Raw genomic sequence first — 17874 nt, forward strand, 5'->3', positions numbered from 1 at the left:
AATAGGCTTTGCTTTGCCAATGGGAAACTACCCTTCAGATAGATACCAATTATGCTTTCTATAACATATGCACAACTTACTAGATAGCTCCTGTCTTGATTATTCCTTGCAATACTGGCATTACGTTCACGATGGCTGCAACTGTTCATCCGCTTCTTGTTGAGTTTGCAAGTTACCATGACAGTATTAGATACTACCAAATACCCCAGAATTTGGCTGAATTCAGTGAAATTAAATGGCTTTCATTCTACTACTTGGCAGCTGGCCACATGTTTATAAAAGATAGAGCATAAACAGGAAGTTAAATATGTATAGAAGTATTTAATAGGCTAGAGCAGCAAGAAACATCAGAAAGTATACCACATTTTTAAAAAGAACTAATACGTTGTTATTGCTCCAGTTTCTTTTCATTCTTAAGAAGCTGAACATATCCAAATGTTTTAAAAGAAATACTATAATAGTGCAAAGAAACATAGCCATAGCAATTAGATGTCAAAAGTACTATGTGCATAATGTCCAAACTTTCTTAACAACCTGAGGCCTGTTTCATTTTTGCAAAAATCAGTGCAAGTATCAGTGGCATTAAATTAGGAGGCAGACTGTGCTTTATTAACAACTTTCATTTACTGAAAAGCAAAATTCATCAAAAGTTTAAGCACTTTCAAATACCACTAATTTCAACAGGAGAATTGAGGACTTGCTTAAGCCTCTCCAGCAATTCCATTTTGTCCAGATCATGTTCAGTGTTTTTGCATTAATTGCAACTGCTGATATAAAAGGGCTGGATCCAGAGATGTCCTGTGCGTGTCGCAAGGCACTCCCACAAGTCAGCCCCACTGAATTCTCCATAATTCCCTATCCCACTATAGCCCCTGTACCCCATCATATGCCATCCCAGACAGTCCTTCAATTCTCAGAACCAACTTTGGTGGTGGCAGGAAAGTCCCACTACATGAGTGAAGTTCAACTCATCATTTTTGGGATCCAATTCATTATGCCTGAATATTCTGAAGAGAGGCAAATATTCATTCTTGGAACTCTAAAGAATAACATATTTATGCACTACCAGATTTGAGATTTTCATTCAAACTTCCTACAGAGGGTAAAAACACAAGGCACAAGCTAGCCAAATGTAAATGTTATCAAGTGCCACTGATTTTAGTGGGAGATATTTAATTATGTGCTAAACCTCCAAATTAATATTAATGAAACTCAAGCTGGATCATGTATGAAATTAAATGCATGTGGTTTGTTAGAAGAACTGTGGTGTCTAATATTAGAAGGCTCAAACTGTTTGATTCCTAGAAAAAAAGCATGATCACGTTTTATCTAGTATTTCTCACATTGTAATGCTGTCTGTGCTAGTGCAACTGATTCCCAGATAAGGTTTACAACATTGCAGTTCTTTAATTCAACTAAGTTTTCCATGGAAGTCTCATTAGAATGCTTGGCAAGTGAAATTGTACAATACTTGAACAAGCTGTGCACAGACCTTTTTATATAAAATCTAGAACTTGATACACCAGATCTACCTGCCGAAGCAATTTAAGACGGAATGATTGAAATGAATTTAGCATACTCACTTTTTTAAACGAACGCTGCTCTAGAAAAGACGTGGTTTTCTGACTCCTGTTTAGTCAAATTGTGTGCTCCCCCATACAAAATATTAGAGCTGTACTGTAGTAAACCAGACTTACACAGTCCTATCATGAACTGTGTACTAAGGCTATCTTCTGCACACCACATATTGTCCCATATGGCTATATACTGCGGAATGTAGTCATGTCTTTTGGCTCACTACTTGGGACACACCAGTCATCTGCTTCATGATTCGCTGTGTAATGTTTCCAAGCTGATTTGTTATATACCGGCAGTCTTTCAACAGATTCTGTTGATAAAGCCTGCAGAGAGAAGGAAAGGGCAATGTTCAATATAACTTAGCCATCATCAGATCCTGCCTTTTAAATGGAAAGACGTTTGTCAAAGCGGGTGATAAATAACATGCCTTTATGAAGATAACAGCATCTGTACCATAACCCTCTAGCGAATAGAGCTTCAGATCTCCTTGGAAGTACTGAGCATAGAGACGGGATATAGGCAAGCCGTAACCAAATCCAGCCTAAACATAACACACACAGAGACACAAAAACCGACAACAAGAGAGTTAGCTAAAACATGAAAAACAAAAATAGTAATGGGAGTTCCAAGTTGCACTCTTCTGATCATTGCACCAGCGCAAGCATTTTAGCTTGCCATCCAGAATGGCCCCCTTCCTTCCTGCGATGTTCTGTGGCCTTCTTGACACACGCCCCCCGCCAATTTTGGGGGGTGTGAGGGAAGGACAGTGGAAACCCCCATCACATCCTTGTGTGAGCTTCTGCTAGTGGGACTTGTCTGTTGAATCCCGCCCAATATAATCAACATTTGCTAGAGAAAAAGCATTCTGTTGCTGGACACAAACATGAGAAAAGGGGAGTTACTTTTACAGTGAAAAGAAAATGAAGACAAAACTGCAGGTAGGTGTTCTCTAATATTCTTCCCGATCCGTGCCAATGGCTTCCTATTCAGATGAAACTGAAGCTTGCAGTTATTTATTTTTATTACATTTATAACTTGCCTTCCTCGAAAGGAGCTCAAGGTAGCATACATTTTTATTCCCCATTTTAATCTCACAACAAAGCTGTGAGAAAGACCCAATGCCACTCAGTAAGCTTCAACACTGGGGATTTGAACCCGAGTCTTCCAGACCCTTGATGCAACACCCTTAACCACTAAGCCACACCAGTTGGGTCTTCCTCTCCTGTTCATTCTTCTGTTCAGTTGCCCTTGAAAAAAAGCTGTTCATTTATCCCTATTGCATCTGCATGCAATTTTCTCTTCTGATAGGATCGCATGGGCATCTGAAATGGATATTCAGTAATTTCACTGTGTGACATGAACATCTGGCATTATCAGATTTATAACCACTAGGCATAAGGAAAGACAAGTGTTAGATAATGTGGTAGAAGATAGCACAGAAACTCAGATGAAATGTAAGAACAAGCAGACACAGGGCCTAATGGTGTATGAATTTGTCTCGCTGAACAATGCTCTTATTTGACTTGCTGTGGAGTATAAAAAAATGCCCAGATAAGCCACCAAAACAATATAGGCACCAGCTCACAGAATCTTCAGCCTTAAACTTATTAGCATTTAAAATAGTTGCACACCACTCTAGAAAGCAGGGAGCAAAAATGGCAGCGAGGCTGTTCTTGCCCATGAACTGGAGCAAGTTACATCCATCATTAACTGCACAAAGCAGGGTTTTACTGATGGAACAGTGCCTTGCTAGAGCCTGATTTTCTTCACTGAAGGTTTTTTTTTTTTGCATTTGGAAGTTTGTTTATACATGCAACAGTGGAACTCTAGATACTGGCTTTAGTTATTAATAACATCATTCTGGCCCATATTTACCATAAGCAATGGATCTGTGTATGGGCAACCTACAGCCAGTGTGGTCTAATTTCATGTGGCTCTTTGCCTAATTTCAAAAGAGTTCTCTGCAAATTTGCATCGGGCAAGAGTGATCTGTCCTTTCCTTGGTAGCCTGCTGGGTAGGCAAGAAATAGAGAAGGGTGGTGAGAGAAGCAATGTACCCACTACTGGCTTTTGCCCCCCCACCCCACATTACCCCAAAGGAATGCTGCCCTCAACCGGAAAAGCCCCCCCTTAATGTACAAGGAAATATTTTGTTAACCACTTCAACTAACTAATTTGCCAACTGCCAATGCAAGGCATCACATAAAAATGGCCTACATACCAGAGGTGTTGCTCGCGATGTCTCAACACGGGGACGGGGTGCAGTTGAATACATGTAGTTAAACAGCCGATCTATTTTCCTCAAAGGAACACCGCCGCCACGATCACACATCTAGAATGTGGAGGGGGGGATTAGGACTTGGGGACGATTCATGCCACACGCTCTAGATCTGGCTAAAAACAAATGCTGGCATACCCAACCTTACATCAGAAATAGACACCTTGTATTTTTTCATTATGTATTTAATGTTTTTATATTGTGCTTTTACCTAGGGAACTGCCCTGAGACCTGCGAGTATAGCGTGCTATACTAACTGAATGAATGAATGAATGGTGAATGTTGGCCTGCATGCACAAAATGTACTTCTTCAAAACGATTTATACACTACTCTTCAGTTAGTTTGGATGTTCAAGACAGTTAATAGAATAATAAAAAGTTAGAGGGACCCCTGACCATTAGGTCCAGTCATGGCTGACTCTGCAGTTGCGGTGCTCATCTCGCTTTATTGGCTGAGAGAGCCAGCATACAGCTTCCGGGTCATATGGCCAGCATGACTAAGCTGCTTCTGGTGAACCAGAGCAGCGCACAGAAAAGCTGTTTACCTTCCCGCCGGAGCGGTACCTATTTATCTACTTGCACTTTGACGTGCTTTCGAACTGCTAGGTTGGCAGGAGCAGGGACCGAGCAACAGGAGCTCACCCCGTCACGGGGATTCGAACCGCCGACCTTCTGATCGGCAAGTCCTAGGCTCTGTGGTTTAACCCACAGCACCACCCACGTCCCTCTAATAGAATAATAATAGGCAGCTAATATAAATATAATAATGCAAATCATACAAAACCAAAGATTTCTTTTTCAATGCCAAATACCGGTAAGTAAGCAGCCCCAATCTACAAAAGATATAATCCCCACAAGGTCTCTTTAAAGCCAGGTGTGGACCAAAGCTGGGAATCCAGCAGAGAGTGTCAGTTAGGATATTTCACAGCTGAGGAGGCAGCGATCGAGAGTCTGCTCATACAACCATCCACTGAACCTCAGATGACACAGGGACATAGCGCAGGGTCTCCAAATGTGGAATAGGGCATTGGGAAGCTACATATGAGAGGAGGTGATCAAGAAATCCTAGGCCCTGGCCATTGCTGCTGATGAAACAATATTGTAGCAATGCATCCTCCCTGTCTGGCTCCGTTTAAAACCCTGGCAGCCTTTTGGATCGAGTTTCAGAACGCTCTTCAATGGCAGACAGTCCACTCTTGATATTACTATGACTGTGACCAGGCCTGTTCAGTTCAAGAGGGGAGCTGCAGCTGGACAAAAGCACTCAGGACCACAGCTGCCACTCAAACATCCAAGAATAACGATAGATCCAGGAGCATCTCCCAGCTGCTCATCTGAATGTTATGGGGAGCACAACCACGTCCAAAATAGGCTGAACTCCTCATCCTGGATCAGAAGATCCCTGAATTGGCAAAATACTCTAGCAGTCCTGTTTGAATCATATATGCTGCTTCCACTTGCTATTTTATGACCAGGTAATTCATTAGTAAATAAACATGCAAAATGCCCATGGCAGGTAAATGCACATCAAGGTGAAAATTACTGGAAAACCAGTGCTTTAACCGTTTGCCAGGACTACAAAGTGGGAAATGAGAGAGTAAACAAAGCCATTACCTTCACAGTTAAATCCTCATTGCCTAATGTGACGTGGACATGAATTGGAGGGTAAACGTCTCGATTCGCATGATGTTCCATTGTAGCTCTCATTGCATTCTAAGATTTCAAAACATGGAAGTAATGGCCGAATTACATATCTGTATATCATTTTAGCTTGGTAATTTAATAAAACGGTTCCATTTAGCTGTGATCACATAATGATTCACAAGATTTTAGAATAAACTTGTTCCAGAATACATTATAAAGTTGCTTCCTGCTTTGTAAACATTTTATGAAGCTACCCAACCGACTTGACTAGTATTTGGTTATTTCTGTCTTTCAAGATTGAAAGTTATTTCATGGATGCAGTGCAAGAATGGGAACAATAGTCTGAATTCTGTTCCCTGCCGTTTTAGAATTTAAATACAGGCAACAATGTATATTTTGTATTTTAGATATGAAATCGAGTCCCTTTACTTGCAGAGCAATCCATGGAAACAAAATCTGGAGGAGAACTCTATCATTCTCACATGTGACCCTGGGCACATAAAGGGATCCCCTAGGGGTGGGGAATCTCCAGATGTTAAAAGGCAGTCATGACCACAGGAATAATGCCAGTTCAGGCATGGGGACACTCCACTTCTGACTGCCTAGCCAATGGTCAGCTATGACAGGGTTGCAATATGTCCGGTATTTCCTGGAAATATCCGGAATACTGCGTGTGGGTGGGAATCGGTGAAATGTCTGGGAAATTCCAGATGTATGGCAGCCCATGTTATTGCAGTCGTCTTTCCTGATTTTCCATAACAATAGCTGAGAAACGGCAATTTTTGCGACACTACGCATCTTTGGGCAAACCTAAAATGCTCAACAATTTTGCCTGCTCCCCTCAAAAGGCTCAACAACTGCCCAGATGTTCAGTTTGTAATATGGCAACCCTGGGTATGGTAAGAGTTGTAATCCAACAACATCTGTAGGCCCACATTGAAGTACTAAGCCCAACTCCAGTCCTGGTGACCACAGCTTGACCTGAAGCCCTAAAGATAAAGGTAAAAGTAAATGGACCCCTGACCGTTAGGTCCAGTCACGGATGACTCTGGGATTGCGGCGCTCATCTCGTTTTGCTGGCCGAGGGAGCCAGCATTTGTCTGCTTCCGCAGACAGTTTTTCCGGGTCATACGGCCAGCGTGACTAAGCCGCTTCTGGCAAACCAGAGCAGAGCACGGAAACACCATTTACCTTCCCGCTGAAGTGGTACCTATTTATCTACTTGCACTCTGACATGCTTTTGAACTAGTAGGTGGGCAGGAGCTGGGACTGAACAACGGGAGCTCACCCTGTCGCAGGGATTCAAACCGCCAACCTTCTGATCGGCAAGCCCTAGGCTCTGTGGTTTAGACCACAGCGCCACCCACATCCTATAACCTGAAGAAAAAGTTTGCTGACCCCTGGTAACTCAAAAATCAGCCTGCTCTTCTCTGAGCTCCTTGGTACACTGGCTACTTCCCTATGAGATTATGTTCACCTGAGTCTTTTGACGGGAATGAAAATAAAACATCTAGCTGAGATGTGGGACATTATCAGGTATGACCAGGAGAACAGCATTTGCATGAGGGCAAGATAGGGTGCTGTGGCTCATCAGAATACCTATGGAGACCTCCTTTAAGACAGTAGATTGTGTGTAAGCCTCAAGCGCTTGTCTTTAAAAGTGATCTACCCTCCCCCCCCTCTTTTTTTCAGCGTATCAAATGTCAGGAACTGCCATGTTTGTCTTGTCTCTTGACAGTTTGGCAACAGAAAACAGAGAAGGAGGATCCACAACATATCAGTGTGTGTTTTGTACAAACCTTGAAAAGTTCAAAAACCATGTAGTAGAGATGTGACGGGACATACACCACCTGCATGGGCTGCCCTGGTAATTTTACTGTAAAAAGAGGGGAACAAAAAGACAACCGAGTGCTGAACTATCAGTTTTGGCAAGGCCTGACTGAGCACGACCAAACAGTGTGGCCCTCTTAGAAGTTTACAATGGCTTAGATTCAAAAAGCTTATTTAGGAATGCCAAACAGAGCTTGTATATCTATCCAGGGCTATTTTTGGATTCCCACCTGCCCCTTGTTGAACACAAGCAACCTCTGCCCCCAATACCATATTAAAAATTTATTCTGAAACTTCAAAAATAGTACTGTATTTTCCGCTCTATAAGACTCACTTTTTCCCTCCTAAAAAGTAAGGCGAAGTGTGTGTGCGTCTTATGGAGCGAATGCAGGCTGCGCAGCTATCCCAGAAGCCAGAACAGCAAGAGGGATTGCTGGGATTCAGAATATTTTTTTTCTTGTTTTCTCCTCCAAAAACTAGGTGCGTCTTACGGTCTGGTGCGTCTTATAGAGTGAAAAATACGGTATGTTGGAACTAAGCACATACATGCTTATTTGGATCCAGGTACATAATATTTGTTTTTCTATTTTATTATCTGTCTAAAAGATGCCCACTCCCCAATTTGAGAAGGTATAGTGGAAGTATATCATAAATGCTATCTCTGTGGCTTGTGTGTCACAGGCCTTGCACACAGAAAGACACATCCTCTTTGCAATAGTAACCGCTGAAGGTTGTTGCAGCTCTTTACCTTTTCAGTAAAAGGTCGCACATGGTGTATATATGTCTGATTTACTCTCTGCCCAGTGAAATAAACTCCTGATCTGGCAGCATTACAGGGCTGTGTTAAAGGTAAAGGGACCCCTAACCATTAGGTCCAGTCGGGGACGACTCCGAGGTTGCAGTGCTCATCTTGCTTTATTGGCCAAGGGAGCCGGCGTACAGCTTCCGGGTCATGTGGCCAGCATGACTAAGCCGCTTCTGGCGAACCAGAGCAGCGCACAGAAACACCATTTACCTTCCCGCCAGAGCGGTACCTATTTATCTACTTGCACTTTGACATGCTTTTGAACAGCTAGGTTGGCAGGAGCAGGGACCGAGCAACGGGAGCTCACCCCGTCGTGGGGATTCGAACCGCCGACCGTCCAATCGGCAAGCCCAAGGCTCAGTGGTTTAACCCACAGCGCCACCCGTGTCACGCTGAAATGTGTTCAGTATGTGCAAGTTCCAAGTAAACCTTAAATAGCTCGTTTCAAAGAAGTATTTGAAGAAAAAGTATCGCCCACACTGTAGCTGTTGCAGTTATCATTGTAGGATAAGTGTGGTCTCACAACAAAATGTGCCTGGTGGAGTTATGAACTCATGGGTAGGCAACCTAAGGCCTGCGGGCCTTCTAAATCGCCTTCTAAATCGGGCCCATGGACAGTCCGGGAATCAGTGTGTTTTCCCATGAGTAGAATGTGTCCTTTTATTTAAAATGTACCTCTGGGTTATTTGTGAGGCACAGGAATTTGTTCATTTTTTCTTCTTCAAAATATAGTCCGGCCCCCCACAAGGTCTGAGGGACAGTGGACCGGCCCCCTGCTGAAAAAGTTTGCTGACCCCTTGTAACTCGACACCGAAAGCTACTTCACAAGGTCACGCTATGAACTTTTCACAGCAAACCCTGCAACACGTTTCTTTCACTGTGCAAACACGATGCAGAGACCTGCAGCCGCCCAAGGTCCCCCGTAGCATATTTCTATAATGAAATCGGCACATATAGACACATCGTGTTTAAGGCTGTGCCCAGGATACCCGATTAACATTCTATCCACCAGAGGCAGCCCCTGTTTGTACTGCAGACTGAGCAAGACAGTCATCACACACGTGATGCCCAACCAATGGAAAGATGAGCACTACTACCGCAGACACAGTCTAAAAAGGGAGATCTGCACAAAAAGGAGGCAGCGTATGACAAATCCTTGCCAAGGAGTTGTGACTTCCTTTAATGACCCACTCCACTTCCTGTCCTTACCGTTTCTCTCCTCGAGTACAAGTTCTGGAGAGTTCATGTAATACAGGTCACAAAGGGTCTTTGCATTTTCATAGCCGTCTGCAAAAAAATCAAAGCACAACAATTTTGTTTAAAGGTTTACACTTCGCAGCTCTGCACAATATCCTGGCGGAAGTTTTTTAAAATGTCAGGAAACAAGACTAACGACAGCCCAGTTCTTAACTGTTCAGGAATGAACTGCTGACGACTGCAGCTGACACCAATTGTGAATATTTCTGGCCACAACAACTCAAATTACCAACTACAGCTGCATGCATGCCTTGATTCGGTGCAAAGTACAGAAAAAGTGTATAGTAATGCAGATTTTAATTTCCAGAGCTTTCTTTTCTTTTATTTTTTAAGAAAAAAAAAAGTCAAATATATTGTCCCTGAGGTTGAACGTGTTTGAAAGTGTGTGAGCAATGTTTGGTAAAATCTCAGAAGCCAGAGCGGATTAAAATTCCCAGTAGCCTTTCACAGCCCCCGCCCCTGGTGACCAGCCAAATACCGTATTTTTCGCTCTATAGGACGCACCTGACCATAGGACGCACCTTGTTTTAGAGGGGGAGAACAAGAAATTCTCTCCCTCTCTGCACGGCGCCCCTTCAGCGAAGCGGCAGGAGAAACAGAGCCCCTTCCCTTTCTCCTCCCGCTTCGCTGAAGGGGCGCTGCGCGGAGAGTGAAAGCTGTGCAGCGCCTCTCCAGCGAAACAAAGCCAGGAGAGCAAGAGGGATCGGTGTGCACCGACCCCTCTCACTCTCCAGGCTTCAGCGAAAGCAACGCGAAGCCTCCGGAGCGCGGCAGGAGCGCTCCCACTGCATTTCGGAGGCTTCGCATTGCTATCGCTGAAGCCATGGAGCCTGCATTTGCTCCATAAGACGCACACACATTTCCCCTTAATTTTTGGAGGGGAAAAGGTGTGTCTTATAGAGCGAAAAATACGGTACACACTATAAAAAGCATAGGGAAGTAACCATGATTCTATGCACGTTTACTCTGTTGTCAGTCCTGTTTAGATCCATGGTGTTTACTCTCCGGCCAAGTAAGTTGAAGTCACACTCTCTAGTTTAGGACTAAATTACAAAAATTGTCTACAAGTTATATAGTTCATCTTTTCTTTATGTATAATTTGGGTCAACTTGTTGAGAATTCTTTTCCCTTTTTTGGCAAAGTATCACACAGTCCTGATTATAACCACCGGCATAACTGACAACACGAACCATGTTAAACACAGTCAACAGCCCGTTTAGACTGCCACCAATGATTTGCTATTACATCTGTTTTCCTTGATAAGTCTACCTGATGTTACCTTTTATGACTTCAACCACATTGCACTTAGGATCAATGCTTCCAATGTGTTTGGGATGAGCAGGGTTGACCTTGACTTTCCCCCCGAACAACAAAGCTGCCAAATGGAAGAAGATAACAAGTGAATTCACAATTTATGGGCTGCAAGAGCAGCAGCTTTTACATCCAGGGAACAAACAATTAATATATTGTTTTAAGAACAAAACTGGCAGGCATTTACAGACAAGGAAAATGCTAAAACACGGTGCTCCATATACAAGCCCCTGGCTTTGAAAGAAAACCACTCTCAATTGCTCTACACATATGTTTCATCTCTGCGATTAACCGAAGTACTTACTGTGCTGATTAAGAAGCATTCTGATTGAAATACGGCTCATGAAGAAGCGGTCTAAAAAATACTGCACATTCTGACTGGTCACTGGATCAACACCATAGTGGTCCTTGTACTCTATCACGCCCTGAGCCATGGTAGGAATGACATCGTTGTGACGATTCCGGATTGTTATCACAGTATCTGTAAAACTGAAACCAAGTGCATGCTCTGTGAAATGGGTCTAAGGCACATTAAAGGCCCTAGGTGGCTAAACTATGGTCTTCCATATATTGCTGTACTACAACTCCCACTGACCATGCTGACTGTGGGCTGATGGAAGTGCTGAAGGGCCAATATTTCCCCACCCCTGCTCAAGAGTCACAGCTTCCACTTAACTATTCAGTGCAAAAAAAGAAATAAAAATAAATGGTCTAAAAAAAAAAGTATCTTGCTATTCAACAAATCATCCAGGAAGCAAAAATTGAACCAAAATTTGAACTTTCAAATACAGTGGTACCTTGGGTTAAGTACTTAATTCGTTCTGAAGGTCCGTTCTTAACCTGAAACTGTTCTTAACATGAAGCACCACTTTAGCTAATGGGGCCTTCCGCTGCTGCCACCACGCGATTTCTGTTCTCATCCTGAAGCAAAGTTCTTAACCTGAGGTACTTTTTCTGGGTTAGCGGAGTCTGTTACCTGAAGCATCTGTAACCTGAGGTACCACTGTATGGGTCTGTCTCTGTTAGCATAGCCATGATCATTTTCAGAGCAAGGTCCAACAACCCTTGTTATTTTAAATGCTTAAGAAAAATGTGTCTACCTCTGACTTCTCTTCATTCAGAATAGTCTGAAGACCGCCCTTAACATCTGTTCAATGGCACAAAAGGATGACACTCATCTTCTCAAAGCAGAATAACAGCTGCACACAAAGAGTTTAGAGAATCCGTTGCCACAATATATTCAGATGCATTAAAATGCACTTACCAAGAAACAGCTTCTGCATCTTCTGCACTTTTGTCTTTGAAATCAAGGATCTCCTGAAGGCTCTGGACGTACCTATAAACACAATTTCCACACGGTTGGCCTTTGTCATATATATAGTCTAGCTGAATTTATTAGCCATTTCCTGCTAACATTTTCTAACAAAGTCGAGATCATTAACTCAGCAAAATAACATTGGAGAGGGTTAAAGGGCTGCTTTCAGCTTCCAAATCTTTCCTCACAAGTGAGAAGAAAACATGCAGCAAAGGTACGTAAAAAATAAGTGAAGGAACTTCACATTTTCTATCATCACTTGCTGTGTCTATTAAATACCCAAGTTCAGTTTTGCTTTTCGTTTTTAAAAACTGATTCTTACCAACTCTGGACGAGCTGAACGGAAGGAGTTTTGAGAAGGTTGTCTGGAAGCAGACTTATTTCTTTCATTATGTTTGCTAATCTTACTGGCAACTCCTGTCGCAGAAACATAAACGAAGTTTTCTCACATGCATTGTCAGATCCTAAAGGGGGTAAAAATAGAGGAATCAAACAATATCTACAGAACCACTGGATGTTATTTTATAAAGGGAGCATTGAACCCAAGTATGGAAATGTGCAAATTCGTGAGGAAGAAGGAAATGTGGGGACAGAATTTGTAGTTATTCATTCTCTCTCTCTCTCTCTCTCTCTCTCTCTCTCTCTCTCTCTCACACACACACACACACACACACACACACACACACAAATAATATATGGAACATTTTAATCCTAAATGGGGAACCCTTTTCCTGTGAAGGAGGGCTACATAATGATTCTTATTCTGACAATTAATTTATCTATCACCTTCTAAACCACTGCCTCAACGCGATTTACACACAAGATAATTAAAAACACAAAAACAGCAAATGCATATAAAACATGACTGAATCCTGAACATTTGGTAGTAAAAAACTATTTAGCCAGCTGGGAAATAATTCAACAGGAATGCTGTTCTATTCCACAGGTCAGGGACAGTCACATGAAAAGGCCTGCTCTGTGGAATACACAGCTGTTTCTTACAGGGATCGAACCTGCAACCTTGGGGTTATCAGCACCATGCTCTAACCAACTGAGCTATCCATGAGCCCATTGCAGTAATCCAACTCTGAAGTTACCAGAGCATGGGCAATCAAGGTCAAGTTATCTCAATCCTGGAATGGTTGTAACTTCCTTACCACCCAAAGTTGGTAAAAGACACTTCTAGTCACACCTACATCAACTTGAGGGTAATCTGTTATGGACCACAATCTGGCAGTGGGCAGGTCTCCCTTTTTCTTTCTCTCTTCCTCCAGTGGGCTGCGAGGAGAGGGTCAAATAGCTCTTGCTAGAGATATGAACCTTCACCTTCCTTCCATTACTCCATCCAATTGAGCTGTTCCCCCATTCCCCCCTCGTCCTACCCTACTCCCATCCTTTCGGACTCATCTGTCACCTGCCACCAGGGGCGCTGACTTATAAAAAATATTGGGGGGGCCCATACCCTGCCGCTGGTTCGCTCGGGTAGCCGGGAGAACGCAGTTCGAGGTGGCGGTGTTGGGGAGAGACCCTCGCTCAGGGCGCCACAAGACTTGGCGGCCGGCGGCCTATCTGGGGGGGTTTGGAGCGTATTTCGGCGGAGCGATTGGGGAGGAGGGGGCTTGTTGCCGGATTCTTCAGCTGAGCCGGAGATCCGCTGCTGGGGGGTCCCTGGGCCGAGTTGTGAGCACGGCCTGCTGAAGGGAGATCCAGCCGATTGCGCGACGGGGACGGCCGGGGTTCTCCGGCTAGGGCGCGCGGCTGTCTGGCTGGCGAGGGAGCAGGTGGGGAGGAGGCAGGGGTCTCTTGCAATAAAAAGATCCCAAGATCCTGTGGAATGGCATGGAGGGAAAGAGTCGAGGCTTGCACCACAAGAGCCGTGGCCTGGACGCGAGGGGCGAAGGGGAAAGACATTGGCCTCTGGCTGCTCCGAACTAACTCCCTAGTGGTCTAGGACCTCTTCCTCCCGGGTAACCGGCGGAGGGAGCCAGTTTGGGCGTGGGGTGGGTGCTTCGCTCCGCTTCACGCCTGATCGGACCAACCCCAAGCTTTCGAGGAAGGACGGCTCAGTCGTCAAACTCCAGAGCACCAAAGACTGGGAAGGATTCCTCCAAAAATGGAGTCCTCGAGTGGCAGCGCACTGCTCCCTAAGAGAGTGACCCTGAGCCCCCTACAAAGCAAGTGGGGAATGAAACGGATCTTCTTGCGAGTGAGAGCAGTTTCAGGCCCACCCCACCCCCCGCTCTCCTCAGCAGCATTAGATCAACCGCCCATGTTTCTACGAGTGGTACTGCTTTGCTTTGTTTTTAAAGTAACCGCGGTGGCGGTGCTCTGCTGGAGGGGCGCCTGAGATTATTGGGGGGGCGGAGCCCCCCAAACGAATTTTTGAGGGGGCTCGGGCCCCCTCAGGCCCCATGGAGTCGGCGCCTATGCCTGCCACAATGAAATTAGGTTGAGGTCTGCATTAAATTAGTAACATTGGTTTCTATCAAAAGGGATTTGGACAAGAAGCAAGCACGTAGCTTTGCTCAAGTTTAGCAAAAATCTTTATGTACTCTATGAGCAATGCAACAGAAGCCACTGACACTGCAATATATTTTTCTTGTGTAACACTGTTGAAATGCCAACAACACACAACTGCTATAAGAAAAACAACCACCCCACACTCTTGAAGAGTGGCAAAATGATTTTTTCATTTCCTAGCAATATCACCACAGTATTAGCTAATGCTCAATTTAGAGCTCATTCACCACACTTGCCTGATACATGTCAATATTTGGAGATACGCATTTTCCTTCACATTTTTTACGCTGCTGAGCACTGTAAACACCAAACACGGAGGTGTACTTAGCAAAAGCAAAATTATCGCATAAAGTCCAAATTAGTCTTCATAATGTTTCTGCTATCAGGTACACTGTTCGAATACAACATATCAGCTGCCATGTCACACATGGTAGTGTTAAGAGTGCTGCAATTAGATACATTGAGGAAAATGGCAGGCTACAAACCAGATTAGATTTGAACAATATTGCTGAAATGTTTTTAAGATATTATATAAACCTGGCGCTTGCAGGCTGATATCATAGGACGTTACTGCTTCTCAACAGATAAGGGTGTAGAGTTTAGCTGATGCAATATGCACATGTTGTATAAAACATTCAGCAGGGCCACTTGCAATAAATAAGGAAAAGTAGCCATTCACACACACACACAAACACAAGTCCATTTTATATATGGTCCACTTTGGGGAGAAATTAACATTACGGAATCCTGGCTTTAGAAGAGGACTCCGCACACTATGATTGGGAAGTGCAGGCCTCTGCAATAATGACAACCAGGGCAGAAAACTGTTCCAGGATAAAAAGGGCCATCACTTACTAAGACACATCTGAGCAGAGAGAAAGGGTGCTAGATTCAATAAAGCTGAATTCTTTGCACGGCAACATCACACCTCTCTGCTCAGACTCCAGAAGAATCCCTTCCTCGCCTGTTAAGGTGGCTGCGTGGCAATTTCCCTTTGCTGGAATCAGTCGCTTGGCACACTAAGCAAGAGAATTTGGGCGCGCGTGTTAATGAAAGCTCTAATTAAAACTGGCACCGCCAACCACAAGCGTGTTTACTCAGCCTCGGGAATGCAATGTGTTGTTGCTGCTGCTGCTGCTGCTGCAATAAAAGCGCGAGCCTATTTGCAAAGCTATGCGGGGTCAACTTGGATGGGGTCCCCGCCCGCGTGTTGACATTCCTGCACTGCAAGGGGTTGCGCTAGATGAGCGTGGGGGTCCCCCTTCCAGCTCTGCGCCTGCCGCCGCAGCATTACATTTGAACTCTCAGGCAACTCCGGAAGCAGCAGCCTAGTCGGATTTGTTTTGCTCGAAGCGATAACGCGAGGCCTCCTCCTCCTCCTGACCTGCAAACCCAGAACCCGAATGGGAGCGGAGGGAGGCGGCACAGAGGACGCCCGTTCCCATTGGCTGCCCGCACCCAGGCGCCTGCCATGGCTGAGGGAGGGAAGGTCGCCGAGGGGAGGCCTAGCGCCCTCCGACCCCCAAGCAGGGTCTGCAAGGGACGGTGTCCCACGGGGAGAAGAAAATGGTGGGCCGCTGGGAGGAAGGAAGTGCGCGAGCAAACCAAGGGGGCGCCGCGCTTTCCCACCGGGTTGGCGGCGGCGCTCACTCACCGAAGTCGAGGAACTGCTTCATGGAGAGGGGCGACGGGGAGAAGCGGCAGTAGAAGTCCACCTGCTGAGGGATAGTGGCCGGGGAGACGCTCCTCAGCAGCGCCCGGAGGAGCCTCATGGCGACCCCTTGGCGCGGAGAGGCGCGCAAGGCGCACCAGGGCGCACGGGAAGCTGCGGCGCGGCGCGCTCCGCTCTCGTTCTGGGCCCCCCTTCAGGTCGTCCCCGCCGCCATTTCCAGGCTCGGCAGCTGCAAGCCGAACAGCCGGTGGCTTTCCCGGGCAGGTTCTCTGCTCTGTGCGGAGATAGAAGGGAGGAGGTGGGCGGCGGCGACGGCGACGCCAGGCAGGGACAAGGGGCCGGGCGACAAGAGCGGCAGCAGCAGCGCCTCCTCCTCCTCTCGGCGCCCAGCCAAGGAGGGGGGAGAGGCGGGCCGAGGCTGCGCGAAGGTGCGGCGGGTGGGTCCGGAAGAGCTGCTCCTTGGCGCTCCAACCTGAGGGAATCCGGGGCTTGCAGTCCGAGCCGCCTTTTGGCTACCTGCACCCGCTTCTTTGGCTGCGTTTCGGTGTTGCTCGCTGCGTGCGTGCCTTGTGTCTCTTTTAGCAGCTGGTATCCCACGTTGTGGTGACAGCAGTCACGAAATAAAAAGACGCCTGCTCCTTGGGAGAAAGGCGATGGCAAACCTAGACAGCGTCTTAAAAAGGAGAGAGTTACAGATAGGTAGCCGTGTTGGTCTGCCATAGTCAAAACAAAAAAATTCCTTCCAGTAGCACCTTAAAGACCAACTAAGTTAGTTCTTGGTATGAGCTTTCGTGTGCAAGGTATCTGAAGAAGTGTGCTTGCACACGAAAGCTCATACCAAGAACTAACTTAGTTGGTCTTTAAGGTGCTACTGGAAGGAATTTTTTTTGTTTTAAAAAGGAGAGGCATCACCTTGCTGACAAAGGTCCGTATAGTAAAAGCTATGGTTTTCCCAGTAGTGATGTATGGAAGTGAGAGCTGGACCATCAAGAAGGCTGATCGCCAAAGAATTGATGCTTTTGAATTATGGTGCTGGAGGAGACTCTTGAGAGTCCCATGGACTGCAAGAAGATCAAACCTCTCCATTCTGAAGGAAATCAGCCCTGAGTGCTCACTGGAAGGACAGATCCTGAAGCTGAGGCTCCAATACTTTGGCCACCTCATGAGAAGACTCCCTGGAAAAGACCCTGACGTTGGGAAAGATGGAGGGCACAAGGAGAAGGGGACGACAGAGATGGTTGGACAGTGTTCTCGAAGCTACCAACATGAGTTTGACCAAACTGCGGGAGGCAGTGGAAGACAGGAGTGCCTGGCGTGCTCTGGTCCATGGGGTCACGGAGAGTCGGACACAACTAAACAACTAAACAACAACAACATCCCACATTATTATTATTATTATTATTATTAGACCCCGCCCATCAGACTGGGTTGCCCCAGACGCTGGCCCAGCCACTCAGGGATACGACTCTGGCAGAGATGGCAGCGAGAATTGGGTTAGCTTTAACGCACCTCACAACGGAGCTCAGAAGTAGGATGTGCTCCCAAGTAAGGCCAACTCCACAATTCTATTATTCTCTCTCTCTTTTTAATTCTTTATTGAAAAATAAAAAAGTACAAAATTGCAAATGCACAGAGTAAGATAAGACAAAAATGAAGGGGGGAAA

At 45.5% G+C, this 17874-nt stretch overlaps 1 protein-coding gene across 1 annotated transcript; it reads right to left on the reverse strand.

The window, feature by feature from the left end:
- Positions 1 to 301: 301 nt before the first annotated feature.
- Positions 302 to 16801, reverse strand: PDK1 (pyruvate dehydrogenase kinase 1). The gene is made up of 11 exons (XM_083469644.1): positions 16193 to 16801; positions 12341 to 12482; positions 11968 to 12039; positions 11008 to 11192; positions 10672 to 10767; positions 9345 to 9422; positions 7300 to 7376; positions 5471 to 5569; positions 3800 to 3910; positions 2006 to 2119; positions 302 to 1901 (listed from the first exon to the last, which is right to left on the reverse strand). Exons 1-11 carry the CDS (start codon positions 16308 to 16310, stop codon positions 1761 to 1763), a joined length of 1233 nt encoding a protein of 410 aa, XP_083325770.1. The 5' UTR covers positions 16311 to 16801; the 3' UTR covers positions 302 to 1760.
- Positions 16802 to 17874: the final 1073 nt, after the last annotated feature.

The sequence above is a fragment of the Podarcis liolepis genome (genome assembly GCF_965112155.1).
Source record: "Podarcis liolepis genome assembly, chromosome: 1".
Taxonomy (NCBI): Eukaryota; Metazoa; Chordata; class Lepidosauria; order Squamata; family Lacertidae; genus Podarcis; species Podarcis liolepis.

Excerpts from the sequence above, each read along its gene's own strand:
- PDK1 (XM_083469644.1), bottom strand. The coding sequence starts at position 16,310 with ATGAGGCTCCTCCGGGCGCTGCTGAGGAGCGTCTCCCCGGCCACTATC. Across the intron at positions 11,193-11,967 it reads GATGCAGAAGCTGTTTCTTG|TTTTACAGATACTGTGATAA; the intron begins GTAAGTGCATTT and ends ACTTGGTTTCAG. Across the intron at positions 10,768-11,007 it reads AATGCTTCTTAATCAGCACA|CTTTGTTGTTCGGGGGGAAA; the intron begins GTAAGTACTTCG and ends TCCATTTGGCAG.